The sequence below is a fragment of the Pan troglodytes genome, chromosome 20 (assembly GCF_028858775.2).
Source record: "Pan troglodytes isolate AG18354 chromosome 20, NHGRI_mPanTro3-v2.0_pri, whole genome shotgun sequence".
NCBI lineage: Eukaryota > Metazoa > Chordata > Mammalia > Primates > Hominidae > Pan > Pan troglodytes.
In genome coordinates this window covers 19,231,070-19,246,333 of record NC_072418.2, presented here as the reverse complement: position 1 = coordinate 19,246,333, position 15,264 = coordinate 19,231,070, and the positions used below count along the sequence as shown (strand labels likewise).

The 15,264-nt window shown below is 55.8% G+C and overlaps 1 protein-coding gene and 1 long non-coding RNA gene across 7 annotated transcripts in view; one reads left to right on the top strand and one right to left on the bottom strand.

Annotated features, from left to right (window-relative positions):
* Positions 1-12,837, top strand: part of MED26 (mediator complex subunit 26) — a 53,467-nt gene extending 40,630 nt beyond the window's left edge. For 4 of the 6 annotated variants that reach the window (XM_016935405.4, XM_054673106.2, XM_016935406.4 and 1 more), the window contains exons 2-3: positions 9,339-9,413; positions 10,066-12,837. In XM_016935405.4, the coding sequence (XP_016790894.1) occupies positions 9,339-9,413; positions 10,066-11,721 (1,731 nt within the window). In that variant the 3' untranslated portion in view covers positions 11,722-12,837. Of the gene's footprint in view, positions 1-183; positions 349-1,269; positions 2,013-9,338; positions 9,414-10,065 lie in introns of those variants that run through there. The other 2 variants (XM_063801316.1, XM_063801315.1) reach the window with 2 other exon arrangements.
* On the bottom strand, positions 8,810-15,193 carry LOC104003281 (uncharacterized). The gene is made up of 3 exons (XR_675848.5): positions 14,720-15,193; positions 9,475-9,582; positions 8,810-9,390 (listed from the first exon to the last, which is right to left on the bottom strand). It is a non-coding gene; the product is annotated as an uncharacterized LOC104003281 (long non-coding RNA).
* Between the last annotated feature and the right edge of the window lie 71 nt (positions 15,194-15,264).

Here is a 15,264-nt window from a genome sequence, read left to right as displayed (position 1 = left end):
CTTGCCCAAGCATTACAGGAGCTGTGGCTGCAGGACAGGGAGGGCCACATGGACATGACAGACCACTCAGGTGGCCGGCTGCTCCTGGGAGTAGCAGGAGGGCCCCAGCAGGAAGTGCTTTTCAAGTGGTGAGCTTGGTGGCTGTGGCTGAGACATGCACCTTCCCGTCATTGTTCCTCCCAGTGTCATTCTTCCTCTGAGAAGCTGTGAACTTGAGGCTTTGCCCCTGGGGTTTGAGGCTCCCATGAGGTCCCCTCAGAGGAAGGTGCCTTCACTGAGCAGAGCCTGGTGGACCTGCACCAGCCCCATGAGGCTGAGCGGAGAGTGCAGGGTGGCGCCCGCCTGAGGGTAAGCACAGCAGCACCCCTCAGGGCTGCACTTTCCAGAGCTGAGAGGGAGGGCAGAGCTGGGGTCTTGGGGTGGAGGTGGGGTGGGGATGCAGGTGCCGCCTCTTGTACTGACTTGCACCAGAGGCAGTTTGGCTCCCAGCTGCCTGGGAACACGTGCGGAGTTTGTCAGAAGCAGGAAGACTTGGTGTGGCGGGAACCAAATCACAGACACACACTCTCCCAGCAAAGCCCTGTTTGATTCACCCGTGTGTCCTCAGCAGACACGACTGTGTGTTGGGGGTTGGGGGGTGGGCGAGGTGACTCAGCCGCGGACGGCATTAGAATGCTTAGCACATTGAAGGCAGACTGTTTCTGGGTGCCATCTGTGGCGTGTTTGGGTTTGGAAGGACAGCTTGCTTGCTGATGAACACTTCCACAGTCTTTTGAGCTAAGTAGTTTTTGTAAATTACTGTCTAGACCATTCTGCATTAAAAAAAAAAAAAAAAACCCGACAACATCCCCATTGTTGGTTTTTAAAGTGAACCGGTTTTTACAGGTGCTTTGCCACTGAGGCCTCAGCAGGGGCTGTTTTGAGCCCAAGGAGCAGGTTATGTGGGCTGTGGGGCACGGGTGTGGGCCCACAGGCTGCCAGGGCAGTGCCGCCCACCGTCCAGGGTGGTCAGGAAGGCTGGCCGGACACCGAGGTGGGGGAGTGCAGAACTGCAGTCTGTGCTCCATGTGCACTGTTCCCAGGGCCAGCCCGGTGGGGAGTGGGCTCCAGTGCCATCTGAAGCCCTGCTGTGGTGGCCCGTGCATGCCTGGGTCACCCTGGTCCTGCCTCTCAGGCATCCTGGGGACAAGGCATAGACAACACGGAGACCGTGGAGGTGGCCCTGTGTGGGTTCAAGGAACTGTTTGTAACCTGTGCATTTCACTGCAGGAGCACGTCAGGAGAGTCTTTACAGAGTGCCGACATCACCACAGGCTGGTGGCACCTGGTACCCTTCACCCCACCTACTCAAAGCACCAGATGGGCCCTGTATGTTTGGTAGCCATGTCAGGCTAGTGGAAAGCCAGGCCTCACCGTCTTCTAGCTGTGTGGTCTACCCGGGACCTCCATTACCTTCCTGGCCCTCAGTTACCTTATCTGTAGAGTGCGCTTGTGAGGATGACGTGAAAGAACTTGGCCCAAGGGCAACCCACCAGTGATGGTCCTGTGCGAGTTGTGCCCGGTTGGGCCTGCCCAGGCTCAGCACCCTTGGGACTATTGGTTGGTCAGACCTTGGGCAGCACAGGGTTTCCCCTTTGCTACCACAGCTGCATTCCCAAGAGGCTGGGGATCTCAGGCGGGGTGGGAACAGTTCAGATGTGGAGAAAATGGAGAGGCAAGCCAAGGGGCTGCTGGGACTCAAAACTCAGTCTCAGTTCCTTGTTTCAGACCAGGGCTGGAAATCCCCAGCAGTAATTACTCAGGGCCTGGGGGTTTTACTTACACACCCCTGTAATAAAGCGAGGAAGAGGTTGGCCAGTAGCGGGTCCACTCCACTGAACAGGCCCCAGCTTTGCACTCAGACCCAGTGATCCTCTTCACGGAAGAAAAACTCGGACACATGCCGTGGCCCAATTAAAATATTTGCCGACAGGAGTTTGGTTTGAAAGGTGATTCCACGCACCCTGTCGTAGGTAGGTTTTCAGAAGAGTCTAGTCTTCTGGACTCTGGAGGGGTCAGAGGTGTCACTGGGTTTCACAGGGCCACAGAGGAGTGCTGCTGGCTGGCCTTTGAGGGAAACCTGGAAAGAAAGTTCTGAGTGGCTGTGTCCTGGGGCTCAGCTGTGCCCAGAGCCATAGGATGTGGATCGCAGATGGGAGGGAGGCGGTGCTGACTGGGGCTGGGCAGGTCCTGGAGTGACGGCTGTCCCTTCCCTGGGTTACTGCTGGCTCATTGTTATGTTTCTCCCCTTCTGGGAGAGAGTGACCTAGCCCCCACCCCTTCTTGCCAAGTCTTCCCTCCTGGTCTGGGCCACTTGAGGGCCTGTCCTCTCTGTGGTGGTGGCTGTCCTGGGCTCCTTCCTGGTACAGGTCAGGCCTCTCCCTGCAGGAAGGAACTGTCGACCTAGCGTGTGCCCCTGGTTCGGGCTCTCTGTGGTTTCCTTTAGAAGAGAGGTGTGAGGACACCTGAGAGTCGGACCGGGATGGACAGCTGGCACGGGTACTCAGAGCTCCCCTCTCCAGCCCCAGGGGTGCCTGCTGTTTCTGCACCAGGTCTGTTAAGCAGCAGCCCAGTACCAGAGTAGGGGAGCTTGGTGAGGGGCCCCTTGGGTCTCACCAGATAGATGGTGTTGTGCAGTTCGAATCAGTTAGGAGGCCTGAGACTTGAGACAGGCTCACGTGGAGGGAGGTGGCATCCTACCCAGGCCTCGGCCCTTGCTGCCCCACTCAGGGGCCAGATGGTGGACAGTGAAGCCACTATGAGGAGTTGGAAACAGCTATTTGCTCACTTCCCCTTTAGATGGCTGCCAGTCCTTCTAGATCACTGAACTCTCCCAAACAAATGCTAGGAAATAGATGTATTTTCTCATCTTTATTTGTGACAAATTTCAAGCATAAAAGTAGAGAAAGGTAACCATCCTGCTTCAGTAGATAGCTGCTTACAGCCATGTGACTTTGTTTCACCCATCCCCCTCCTGTCACTCACCCTAGGGGATGATTCTGTAGCAAATTCCAGATTGTATTATTTCTTCAGGAAAGTGTCACTGAAAGACGAGGATGCGTGGTGGGTCTTTAATAGCTCACACGGAGCGTGGTCGCATACAGGGTTCCCCACTGCTCCCAGGGTGTGGGAGAATGAGGTGTCTCACGCAGCTCCAGGCGCCTGACCCAGGCTGCTTCTGAGGGGTGCTGGCCCCTCCCTCAGGCTGTCTCTGTGCGTGTCCAGCCCCGCCTCCTTCCTCACATTTCCGGTGAGCTGAACAGCACATGTCACCAGTTAGGCTGGCTGGAATTGTGGCTTAGCACAGGCTATGGGGCTCTCCGGGGACAAAGGTGCCAGCCTTTCCGGAAGCCTTTTTTTGTTTTGTTTTGTTTTTTTTGGGGGGGGGCAGTGTTTGGGTTTCGGTTTTTTTTTTCTCTTTTTCTTTTTCTTTTTTTTTTTTTTTTTTTTTGAGATGGAGTCTTGCTCTGTCACCGAGGCTGGAGTGCAGTGGCATGATCTCAGCTCATTGCAACCTCCGCCTCCCAGGTTTGAGCGATTCTCCTGCCTCAGCCTCCCGATTAGCTGGGATTACAGGTGCACACCACCGCGCCCGTGGAAGCCTTTCTAAGTTCTCATGTGGAAGGATGACCACAAAAGAGCCCTGGGACAGCCAGACCTCTTGTGGTCTTGGGCAAGAAGTTGTCCCCTCCATGCCCCCATGCGTGTGTTCCTGGGGCATCCCTGAAGTGTGGGGCACCTGTATGCTGAGGGTTGTGCTGGTGGCCCCGGTTCACCCTCTGCCTGGATGCAAACTGTTCTTCCTCAGTATCTATGCTAGCTGTGATGCCTATGACCTGAGACCAGGCCTCCCCGCTTGGTTTTTCTGAGATTCCAGAAGGACGAGATTAACGTTCACATTCCTGTTGGCCCATGTGTACCTGATCATGCCTCATGGATTTCCATTCTAAGACCTGAAAGTGTTCGGTGTGACAATGGAGTCAGTTCCATCAACATTCATGTCCCAGGTGGCTGGGCTGGACCTGCATGTACACCTGTGCCACACCTGGTCCCACCTGCTAACTTCCTGCCCTGCCTGCCTTTGGAGCAGGCACCTCAGGGAGATCCCACCTGCTTCCAGAGTGCTCCTTGCTGCATTTACCCCTGCTTCTCCTAGTAGCTGCATGGAGGTTCTGCTGTCGACACTTCCCACCCCCACCCAACACCCTTGCCCTTCACAGGCACTTCCCGCAGCAATGAAGAGGCCAAACTGAAGCAAATTAAGTGGGCAGGGGCGGTCAGTGTTGGTAGAAAGGGGAGGCAACACCTGTCTTCGTTGATGGTTAAGGAAGTTCAGACCCATCTGCATCTATTGAGGGGTCCCTAGTTGAGAAGTGAGAGGCTACAGTTCCTGACGGGATTCCTGCCCCTTTGGGAAAGCCACTTGGCAGGTGTTTTGAGAGGTTTTTTTGGACTGGGAACAAATCCCAAGGGAGAATCCAAAGGGAGGAGGGGGCCTCAGATGTGCCAGGCTATTCCTGACAGCAAGAGGCTGCAATTGGCCGTCGGGCCACAGACGTGGCCCTGGCAATCCTGAAGAGCTGCCCTAAAGCCATCTTTTGAGGCCATCGCCTGGAGCGGCTCCCCATGTGGAGTCAAACTGTGTCTGTGCTGAGATTAGGATCTAGTGTACTTCCCCAGATAGACGGACAGGTGCCAAGGGCATCCCAGAAACAGGGCAAGGGCAGGTGGTCTGTGGGGGCAGTTGCTAAGGGGGATAGAAGACAGGTTGTGAAGGAGCCACCTTGGGTCTTTTGGGTCTGTTTTTCCTCCCGGTGTCCTTACCCATGGCCTCTCCCCTGCCGCAGGGCTTTGGTGCTGTCTGGCCAGCTCCCTGCCCATCCTTCTCCAGCTCTTTTCTGCTTTCCAGCGTGGAAGTCAGTCTCCAGCCCAGGTGGACACAGCTCGTTCTGCCACATCCTTTTTTGACCTCCCTGGGAGGCCACCTTAGGTGCTGCCCTCCCCCTGTGGCCTGCCTCCCTGCCCTGAGGGTTCATGCTGGACTTAGCAGGCCTGGAGTCAGAGCGGGAGCCTCCCCTCAGCCACATATGAGTCCTGGTGTCTCTGTCACTCACAGAGGGCCACCTCCATGAGAGTGGGAGACCTGCCACTCCTGGGTGGGGGGTGAGTTGGTTGTTAAGGCAGGGTCCCCAGGGCCAGGGTCAGAAGCCAGCTCCTATTTTGCTCCTATGGGACCAGCACCAATTGGGTGCTAAGTGTTCTTTGGGACAGACTGTGGCCATCTATAAAGAGGCTCTGTGGAGCCTTCTGGCTCAGTGTGCCTGGGGTCGGGGCCAGGCCCTTTGCAGGGATTCTCACTGCATTGCTCAGTGTCTGCCTCCTGGGCCTGGGAGGCCTGTGTCTGGAATGCCCAGGTGGTGCTCCCCACACAGTGTTCAGACTGCTTGACATCAAGGCCCCAGAGGTCGCAGGGCAGGGCAGTCTCACCTTGCCCCCATCCTTAGCTCTGCTGACATCACTGACTGCCTTCTGCTGGCTCCAGGGAGTGGCCGCACTGGACAGTCACCCTCTCTCTGTGTCTTACACAACACACATTTATCATCTCAGGCTCTAGGGCTCAGAAGTCAGCTCCAGTCTCACCGGGCTGGGATCCAGGAAGCAGCGAGCTGCGCTCCTCTCTAGAGGATCCGTTTTCTGCCCCTTCAGGTGTTGGCAGAGTTCATCTGTTTACGGCGTAGGACTGTGGGTTTCTAGCACCTTACAGGTAGAGCAGGCGGGCTCCTCTACTCCTCAGGTGAGCAGCTCACACGGGGGACAGAAAGGGGACTGCCAAGGCTGTAGCATTTCCCTTGGGGCTCCTAGAGGCTGAAGGCCTCTCTGCACACGCTTAAGCGTGGCTCATAAGGCAGGGGAGGGGCCAAGGGTAAGGATACACAGTCGCAGGGCCCTCACACCTTCGCCTGGTGTCCCCAGCTCCCACACAGTTTCCAGGAGACTCTTGGGACTGGCTGTTAGTTCAGCGGTGATTTCTGGGGCACCAGCTCAGTGCCAGACCCTGGGGTTGCCCAGGTGTTCTGTCTCCTCCCTCCTGTCTGGCAGCAGGATGGTGTCTGCCCAAGGACAAGGACACTTTGTGCCACCAGGCTAGCTGGGCCTGGGCAGTGTTCTGCTCTGCAAGGACTGCTGCTTCAGGAGTATGTGGGGAACCAGGGCTCCAAATATACCAGGGTGAGGTCAGCAGGGTGGAGGTGAAGCCATGTGGCAAGCCCAGGGACTGAGTCGGTGCTGGAGTGCCTGGGGCAGGGAGTGGTTGGCCTTGCTGTCTGTCTGGGACTGGCCTCCTCATGGCACAGTCTTCCCCTGCACTGATCCCTGCCCATTGCACGAGGAGTGCGGACAGGACTGTATCTCCCCTCATATCACCCGTCCACCCCCACCATGACACAGCTTGAAGCAGGGTTTTCAGGGTCATTTGGAGCCCTGAATGAGAACATTGCAAGGCAAGGCCGTTGTTGCCAAGGAGCAAATGGGCCCATTGGCAGGGCAGCTTTGTGGGAGTTCTGCGGGGACTGCTGTCGTGGCTCTGCAACTTTACACCCAGAGGAGACAACACAGGGGGAGGGAGGGAATGGCACTGGCTGCCTCCCACTGGAAGTGGGGCAGAAGAGTAGAAAAGCCAGAATCCATGAGGCCAGCAGAATTAACAGCCCTCAAGGACGTCCACATTCTAGTCCTGGATCCTGGGCACATGGTACCGTACATGACAGATGTGACTAAGGGAACAGCCTGGAGATGGGGAGGTGATCCGAGATCATCTGGGCAGGCCCTGCCTAGTCAGGGAGTCCTTAGAGATGGCACCTATCCTGGCTGGGTCAGAGAGATGCCGGGTGAGGACTCAGCCTGTAGCTGGCTTTGAGCATAAGGGGAGGGGGTGTGAGCTGGATGCAGTGCCCTCCAGAAGCTGGGAATGGCTTCGGATGACAACCAGCAAGAAAATGGGCCTCATTCCTGTAGTGTAAAGAGCTGAACTGTGGGCCGGGTGCAGTGGCTCACGCTTGTAATCCCAGCACTTTGGGAGGCCGAGGAGGGCAGATCACCTGAGGTCAGGAGTTCAAGACCAGCCTTCAACATGTTGAAACCCCGTCCCTACTAAAAAAAATACAAAAATTAGCTGGGCGTGGTGGCGGGCGCCTATAATCTCAGCTACTCGGGAGGCTGAGGCAGGAGAATTGGTTGAACCCGGGAGAAGGAGGTTGCAGTGAGCCGAGATCGTGCCATTGCACTCCAGCCTGGGCAACAAGAGTGAAACTTCATCTCAAAAAAAAAAACAAAATAAGAGCTGAACTCTGCTAACACCTGAAGGAGCAGGAAATGGATCCTCTAGAGAGGATCCCAGCCCAGTGAGACTCAGACCTGATTTCTGAGCCCTAGAGCCTAAGATGATAAATGTGTGCTGTGTAAGATGCTAAGTTTACAATCATGTGTTACGGAAACTCATGCCACGCAGTCTTGGCAAGGATGTGGCCTGGTGGGAATGGAATAGAGCAGCCTCCCTGGGGGTGAGGTGACCACCCTGCATGGATGTGGAGCCCCAGCTCCTCCATGGCTGTCTGTGCACTAGCCCAGAGTCAGGTCTGTCACTGCCGTCGGTTGCAGCCTTATTTTGTAATGGCGAACGGAAAGTGCCTAAGTGTCCCACAACATTCAAGTCGGGCCTTCCCCACTCTGGAAGGGATGGTGAGCCAAATGAGGGGCTCTGTTTGAGGCTGGACATTGCTGACGTTAAGTCAGAAAAGGCAAGAACCACTGTCAGTTTGGTTTTGAAATATGTGATAAGTGTGGATGTATACGCCTATATACACAAGGGATATTTTTGGGAAAAAATGCAAGGAAATGCTACAGTGGCTGGGTCAGAGATGCCCATTTCCTTGTGTGCCCTTTTATGCTGTTTTAGTTTGTATCATGTGCCCGCTTAACTCCTTTATCATGTTGGGGTGGGGGGGATTTGAGTAATCTACTCACTGTGGTTTCCTCAGGGCCCCTGGGCCTCCCACCCGCTAGTCAGCCCACCAGAAACCTGTAGTTGCTGGAGGTGGCGGTTGAGTGGTAGGAATTCTTGTTGTAACAATTAAGGGAGTCAGTAATGTGTGGGAAGTGCTTAGAACAAGGTGTGGCTCCTAGCAAGATCCTAAAAGGGAGGGATTACTTGGTCATGGGATGTGTTCATGCTTCACTCTGCCAGACAAAGCCCAGCAGTCCCCAAAGTCAGCTGTATCCCCCGAAGTACCTAGTGTTGTCAGCGGGGCACGTGTATCATGTATCCATTTGTGGGTTCAGTTTGAGTTTTCCTGATTATCAATAAAGCTGAGAAGCTGAGTATCAGCACTGACATTTCATTGCCCTGTGCCTTTTCCTGTCTTGTGGCCAGTCTACGCCGGGCTCCTTGTCAGCTGTACTGCTATACAGGCATTCTCTGTGTGTTCCAGATACAGCTCCTTGGGGGACTGTGGCCTATGCCTTCTCCCACTTTGTGACTTTCTGCTCTCTTTATGGTGTCTTTGGATTCAGATTGACTGGTTTATTATTATTATTATTATTTTTTTTTTTTAACACGGAGTCTTGCTCTGTCACCCAGGCTGGAGTGCAGTGGTGTGGTCTCAGCTCACTACAACCTCCGCCTCCCGGGTTCAAGTGGTTCTCGTGCCTCAGCCTCCCAAGTAGCTGGAACTACAGGCGCATGCCAGCACACCCAACTAATTTTTGTATTTTTAATAGAGATGGGGTTTCACTATGTTGGCCAGGCTGGTCTCAAACTCCTGACCTTCTGATCCGCCTTCGTCAGCCTCCCAAAGTGCTGGGATTACAGGCGTCAGCCACCGCGCCTGGCCTGTGTATTGATCTTCTAAGCTTTGTGGATTTTATTCGATGAATTCTTCGGTGTCTCCTCTCCCACTCCCATCAGATGGCAGAGTAGAGGTCATCTTAAGTATCAGGAGCAGCTCTTGTTTCACAGGCATCCTGGGTTTCAGCAGGTGGGTGGGTATGTACCATGTACACTGGAGGGCTTGGGGCAGCCCGCACACCACACACTGGAGGAGGTCAGACGGCAGGTGAGGATGAGCACTGGGTGCCAGGTTGCCCCAGGGAGCAGGTAGGAGACGACATGGAGTGGGGGCTTCAGTGCTGCCGGCTCCTCTTGCTCTGGGGTTGGGGAGAGACTGGAGCAGGCTGGGGCAGGGTGTTCCAGCCTCCCAGTGGAGAAGGACAGGGACCTGACAAATGGCTTTTTATTTCCACAGATCCGGAACATGGTGGCGGTGCTGGAAGTCATCTCCAGCCTGGAGAAATACCCTATTACCAAAGAGGCACTTGAGGTGAGTATCCCAGACCCCAGCATTTGGGAGGGCAGAACGGGGGGCAGGGGATGGTACCAACCAGGTCCTTCCGCAGCTTCTGGGAGCATCAGTGTCTTTGCTTCGGAGGACCAAGAGAGGCGGTGTGCCCTCACAGCTCGTGCCTCGCGATCTTGCTCTCCCACGGGCACTGCAGAGACCAAGTGGTGTTAATCCCATCCTACATGCCCAGCACACTTCGTGGGCACGTGGGGACATCAGGAGAGGTGTGCTTGGAGGAGGCTCCAGTGAGAGGCACCATCCCCAACCCTCCACTTGAAGCGGACCCTCTGTGCTGTTGCCTCGGCCACAGCACCCTCTCACCCAGGAAGCCTCTCTGGCAGTGTCCTTACAGTGGCCTTGATGGTCCACAGCCCCCTGACACCAGGAGCCTGGGTGACAGCACTGCTGAGAAGCCACCTGGGACCCTGAAGGTCTGGGAACTAGGTTTGAGAATTTATATTGTCACAAAGGACCGGAAATCCCCAGAAGTTTTGTGTCAGGGAAGCTGGCAGTTTAGGGCTCAGTGGGAACCGGGTCATTTCATTGTCAGGGCCACTTCCCACCATTTCTGGCTCAGCTCATGGAGAAGTCCCTGTCCCGAAAGTATGTCATCATCTCTCTCTGGTTGTAGGAAACACGACTTGGGAAGCTCATCAACGACGTCCGCAAGAAAACCAAGAACGAGGAGCTCGCCAAGCGGGCCAAGAAGCTGCTGCGGAGCTGGCAGAAGCTCATCGAGCCGGCGCACCAGCATGAGGCGGCGCTGCGGGGGCTGGCGGGGGCCACCGGCTCTGCCAACGGGGGCGCACACAACTGCCGGCCGGAGGTGGGGGCGGCTGGCCCACCCAGGAGCATCCATGACCTGAAGAGCCGCAATGACCTCCAGAGGCTGCCCGGGCAGCGGCTGGACAGGCTGGGCAGCCGCAAGCGCCGGGGTGACCAGCGTGACCTCGGCCACCCAGGGCCGCCACCCAAGGTCTCCAAAGCTAGCCACGACCCCCTGGTCCCCAACTCATCCCCCCTCCCCACCAACGGGATCAGTGGGAGTCCAGAGAGCTTCGCCAGCTCCCTGGATGGCAGTGGGCATGCAGGCCCAGAGGGCAGCCGCCTGGAGCGTGACGAGAATGACAAGCACAGTGGCAAGATCCCCGTCAACGCCGTGCGACCGCACACCAGCTCCCCGGGCCTGGGCAAGCCCCCTGGACCCTGCTTGCAGCCAAAGGCTTCGGTGCTGCAACAGCTGGACAGGGTGGACGAGACTCCGGGGCCTCCCCATCCCAAGGGACCCCCTCGCTGCTCTTTCAGTCCTCGGAACTCACGGCACGAGGGCTCCTTTGCCCGGCAGCAGAGCTTGTATGCACCCAAGGGCTCCGTGCCCAGCCCCTCACCGCGGCCCCAGGCACTCGATGCCACACAGGTGCCGTCACCACTTCCACTGGCACAGCCGTCCACACCCCCCGTACGGCGGCTCGAGCTGCTGCCCAGTGCAGAAAGCCCAGTGCGCTGGCTTGAGCAGCCTGAGAGCCACCAGCGGCTGGCGGGGCCGGGCTGCAAGGCAGGGCTGTCCCCAGCCGAGCCCCTCCTGTCCCGGGCAGGCTTTTCCCCAGACTCCTCCAAGGCGGACAGTGATGCTGCCTCCTCAGGGGGCTCGGACAGTAAAAAGAAGAAGAGGTACCGGCCTCGAGACTACACGGTTAACTTGGACGGGCAGGTGGCTGAGGCGGGCGTCAAGCCCGTCCGGTTAAAAGAGCGGAAGCTCACCTTTGACCCCATGACGAGACAGATCAAACCTCTGACCCAGAAAGAGCCAGTGCGGGCAGACAGCCCTGTGCACATGGAGCAGCAGTCCAGGACAGAGCTGGACAAGCAGGAGGCCAAGGCCAGCCTCCAGAGCCCCTTTGAACAGACGAACTGGAAGGAGCTGTCACGCAACGAGATCATCCAGTCCTACCTGAGCCGGCAGAGCAGCCTGCTCTCATCATCGGGCGCGCAGACCCCGGGGGCTCACCACTTCATGTCTGAGTACCTGAAGCAGGAGGAGAGCACCCGGCAAGGGGCCAGGCAGCTGCACGTGCTGGTGCCTCAAAGCCCGCCCACGGACCTCCCCGGTCTGACCCGGGAGGTCACACAGGACGATCTCGACAGAATCCAGGCCAGCCAGTGGCCGGGGGTGAACGGGTGTCAGGACACACAGGGTAACTGGTATGACTGGACGCAGTGCATATCACTCGATCCGCACGGCGACGATGGGCGCTTGAACATTCTGCCTTATGTCTGCTTGGACTGACCGGCCTGTCAGCCACGAAGTGCATTCCCATCTTGCAGAAGCCGGGTGGGCGGGCAGGCAGGTGGGCAGGTGGCCGGGGCCCAGCTGCCTCCTGCGCTGGGAACTCGGGGAGTCCGGCCCAGGCGGGAGGGAGGGGGCGGGAGTCACGCGGTCTCTCTGCGCTCTTCCCTCAAAACTCTTTTTGTGAAATGCTGCTACCAGTTTACTAACAAAATTGCGAAGGAAGGACCGCGTGGAAGGAAGGACGGCAAAGTGAGTTCAGAACTCTATAGCAAACCAGCTATAAAAAGCGTTAGTCCCTCACCCCCAAAGAGGTGCGGACACTTTCCAGCACCTGAAAGCTGGGGCCTCAGTTGCAGGCAGGCACAGAAAACCTGTGGCAGAGGTCACGTTTAACACAGCAACAGAAGCACGCATCTCATCTCTCTTGCATTTTCTGTTCTTTAATTTGGCCCTGAGTGTCTGAGACAGTGGGCCATGCCACTGCCTCTGTTTGCTCCCTACCCAGCCACTGTCAGGCCAGTGTTGTCCGTCATGTGCCAGAAGCTTCTCAGCTGTGGTGAGCCATTGGCATTGGGCAGGCGGGCCAGCTGGCCAGCCAGTGTGACCCACACTCCATGGGCAGCCACCCGTTTATATCTGGTTTCAGTTATAACCCAGTTTTTAAAAAAAATGCTGCAAAAATTTAAGTTTTCTCATGTTTATTTTAACAATTCCTCTTCCATCAGACCACCAGACAAAAAAACCTTTCCTTTCTTCCTCCCTTTTCTTTTTTCCCCTCCTGTACACATCTAGAAAACTTCACCTTTCTAGAGTCCCCCCAAAACAACACAAAAGTTACTGTGGGTGCTACTGGTTTTACGCTGTACTGTGGGGCGAGGGGGAAGACCTGTCTGTACGCTGGAAACACTCATAACCATTCCTTTAGATTCGTTTGCCTTATGGTTATTTGTCATAAACGCGATTTGCAAAAACAAGGAGCCTTAGTGAATGTACAGTACCTAGACTTCTGTGTTCTCAGGACGCAGAAGGGAGCAACTTTGCTATTTGGTCCAGTAAGTGGACACCTTGTGATATAAATGTGGAAATAAAAAAAAAAAAAACCATTTGCACAAACCAGTCTGAGAATCTTTTCTCATTTGGACCTTCACAACCAAATCAGCCCTTTCCTGGATTGTGGATTAGCCAGGAACACCCAGACCCCAACAGCTGCAATGCAGGGAGACAGGGCAGGGCACAGCCTTGCAGTCCACCTGTTAGCCTGCTGCTGCATTTGGGAGGACCTCCACATTTTATTCATTCAGGGCCACATTAAGGAATGTTATCTTGTCTCACCCAGACTTTACCTGGCCTAGAGGAGCAGCCCTCTGTAGGAGGCTCCATAGCACAGGTCTCAGTGACTACCCCCACCTCAACAAAATACCTAGTTCTTACAAGGTATGGCCCAGAGGCTCAGAGCTGTGTGTGCGTGTCTGAAAGGCCACCCCATGGCCCTGGCCCCCAGCTGCCTTATTAGCTGGTTGGTGCTGACTCCAAAAAAATTGTTCTCCCTTGACTATAAAGTGTTCATCTTTTAGTTCCCCCTCGTCCCTCAAACTGTAGGCTAAGACTTTGGTTTTCTAGTTTTTCACTTTGGAATAGGTCATCTTACCCATATCTGCTTAATTTCACAAATGAAGAAACAGCTACACCTTAAGACATGCAGTCTCACAGGGCAAACCAAAGGTTCCTTCCAGCCTGTAAGACTACAGTCAGTCCAGAGCCAGTTTGAGAGCTAGCAGGGATTCCTGGCAAAAGCTTGGTGCAGAACACACTCCCCTCCCCAACAAAAGGCGATGGGCAAAGTGGCTTTGAAGGCAGGATGAGGCTGAACCCAGGCCTACCACCCACCAGCTGTGTGGCTCTGAGCTCATCTCTTCACTCCTGTGCACATGTCCCCATTTGGGGGGTGAAAATACCCCAGAGTTGTGAGAACTAAAACACAAAGCATGTCAGTGTGTCAGTGGAAGTATGTGACACTCAGCTGTGCTGTAGGGTGCCTATAGTTATACTTTCCTAAGTTCACTGTGCCTATGTTTAACAGCTCTGCTGATACATGGTGTCCCAAGGATGTGACTTTACTCTGATCCACAGAGGGTACAGCTGGAGGATATTAGGGTGCAGAGCTTGGCCTCCTATCAGCATCTCTAGAGTTTTGGGATAGGTTGCAGCTCCCCCCTACCCCTGCCTGCAGGGACTACCATGCCTGTGTCCATGTATCCAGGAGGGCCTAGGGCCTTTGAGAATGCAAGGATAAGCTAAGATACCTTCCAATATTTGGGGAGCCAAGTTGGGTTGCTGCTTTCTACTTTTCTTTGAGACTGGGTCTCGCTCTGTCACCCAGGCTGGAGTGCAGTGGCGCCATCATAGCTCACTGGAACCTTGACCTGGGCTCAAGCCGATCCACCCACCTCAGTCTCCCTAGTAGTGGGGACCACAGGCGTGCGCCACCACGCCTGGCTAATTTTTGTATTTTTTGCAAAGATGAGGTTCTGCCATGTTGTCCATGCCATGATCTCCAACTCCTGAGCTCAAGCAATCCGCCCACCTTGGCCTCCCAAAGTGCTGGGATTCCAAGCTTGACTCACTGCACCCAGCCGGTTGCTGCTTCTAATTTGACAAGTAAAAACACTGTAACGGAATTTTAACACCCTTTCCCCGAAAAAGTTGGAGGCACACGATGTGGAGAACAAATTATAGCCCTTGAATTAGTATAAGATCATCTTACTGAAAACCTCGTCTTGTTTTTCTCCACTGGGGCCTCCTGGGGCTGGTCCATCCCGGCTGGTCCTTGGACATCAGCCGTCAGGGCCCGGCACCTCCCTCTTCTGCAGAGCCTTGGAGACAGGTGTCCAAGGACGCTACCATGACCACGGTCCCCAGAGTGGCCAGGAAGCCTAAGACAACTCGCTTCCCCATTCTGGACTTCGGTCTGTGAAATGGGGACAGTGATACCTACCGCACCGCGTTCCTAGGATTCAGTGGGATGATACCAGGGCCAGGCCCGAGAACTGCGCACGTCGCGGTGGTTTCCAGAACATGATTCCAGGGATCGGGTGCTCCGGGATAGTCCCACTGCCAGAGTTTGGCCACGAGCGTGCGCCCCCAGTTTGCAGAGCGAGTTTAGCCCAAGAGCTTTTCACAACTGGTTTCTTTCCCCAAAAGGTCTTTTACCTTCGGTGTCAGCCGCCGCCAGCCATCAGGAATCAGGAATCTAGTTAGTGGGTGCCCTTGTATCCCTGGTCGAGGCCCTGATGTTTGGCCCACGCACAGACGCCGACGCTGCGAAGCCCTCCGCGCTCCTGTTCGCCCGTCCCGTTCGAGCTCCGGCTCCCGGTCACTGGGACCGCCCACGTCTCAGGTGGCACAGCTTGGATGCAGGTCTGCGTCCCCTTCTTCCGCTTCCGGCCTCGGCTCCGCCGGAAGCGCATCTACAGTGGACTGGGCCTGCACTCGAGACGTGGTGGCTGGCGCGTCGGCCGGCGCGGGGGGATGACGCGCGGA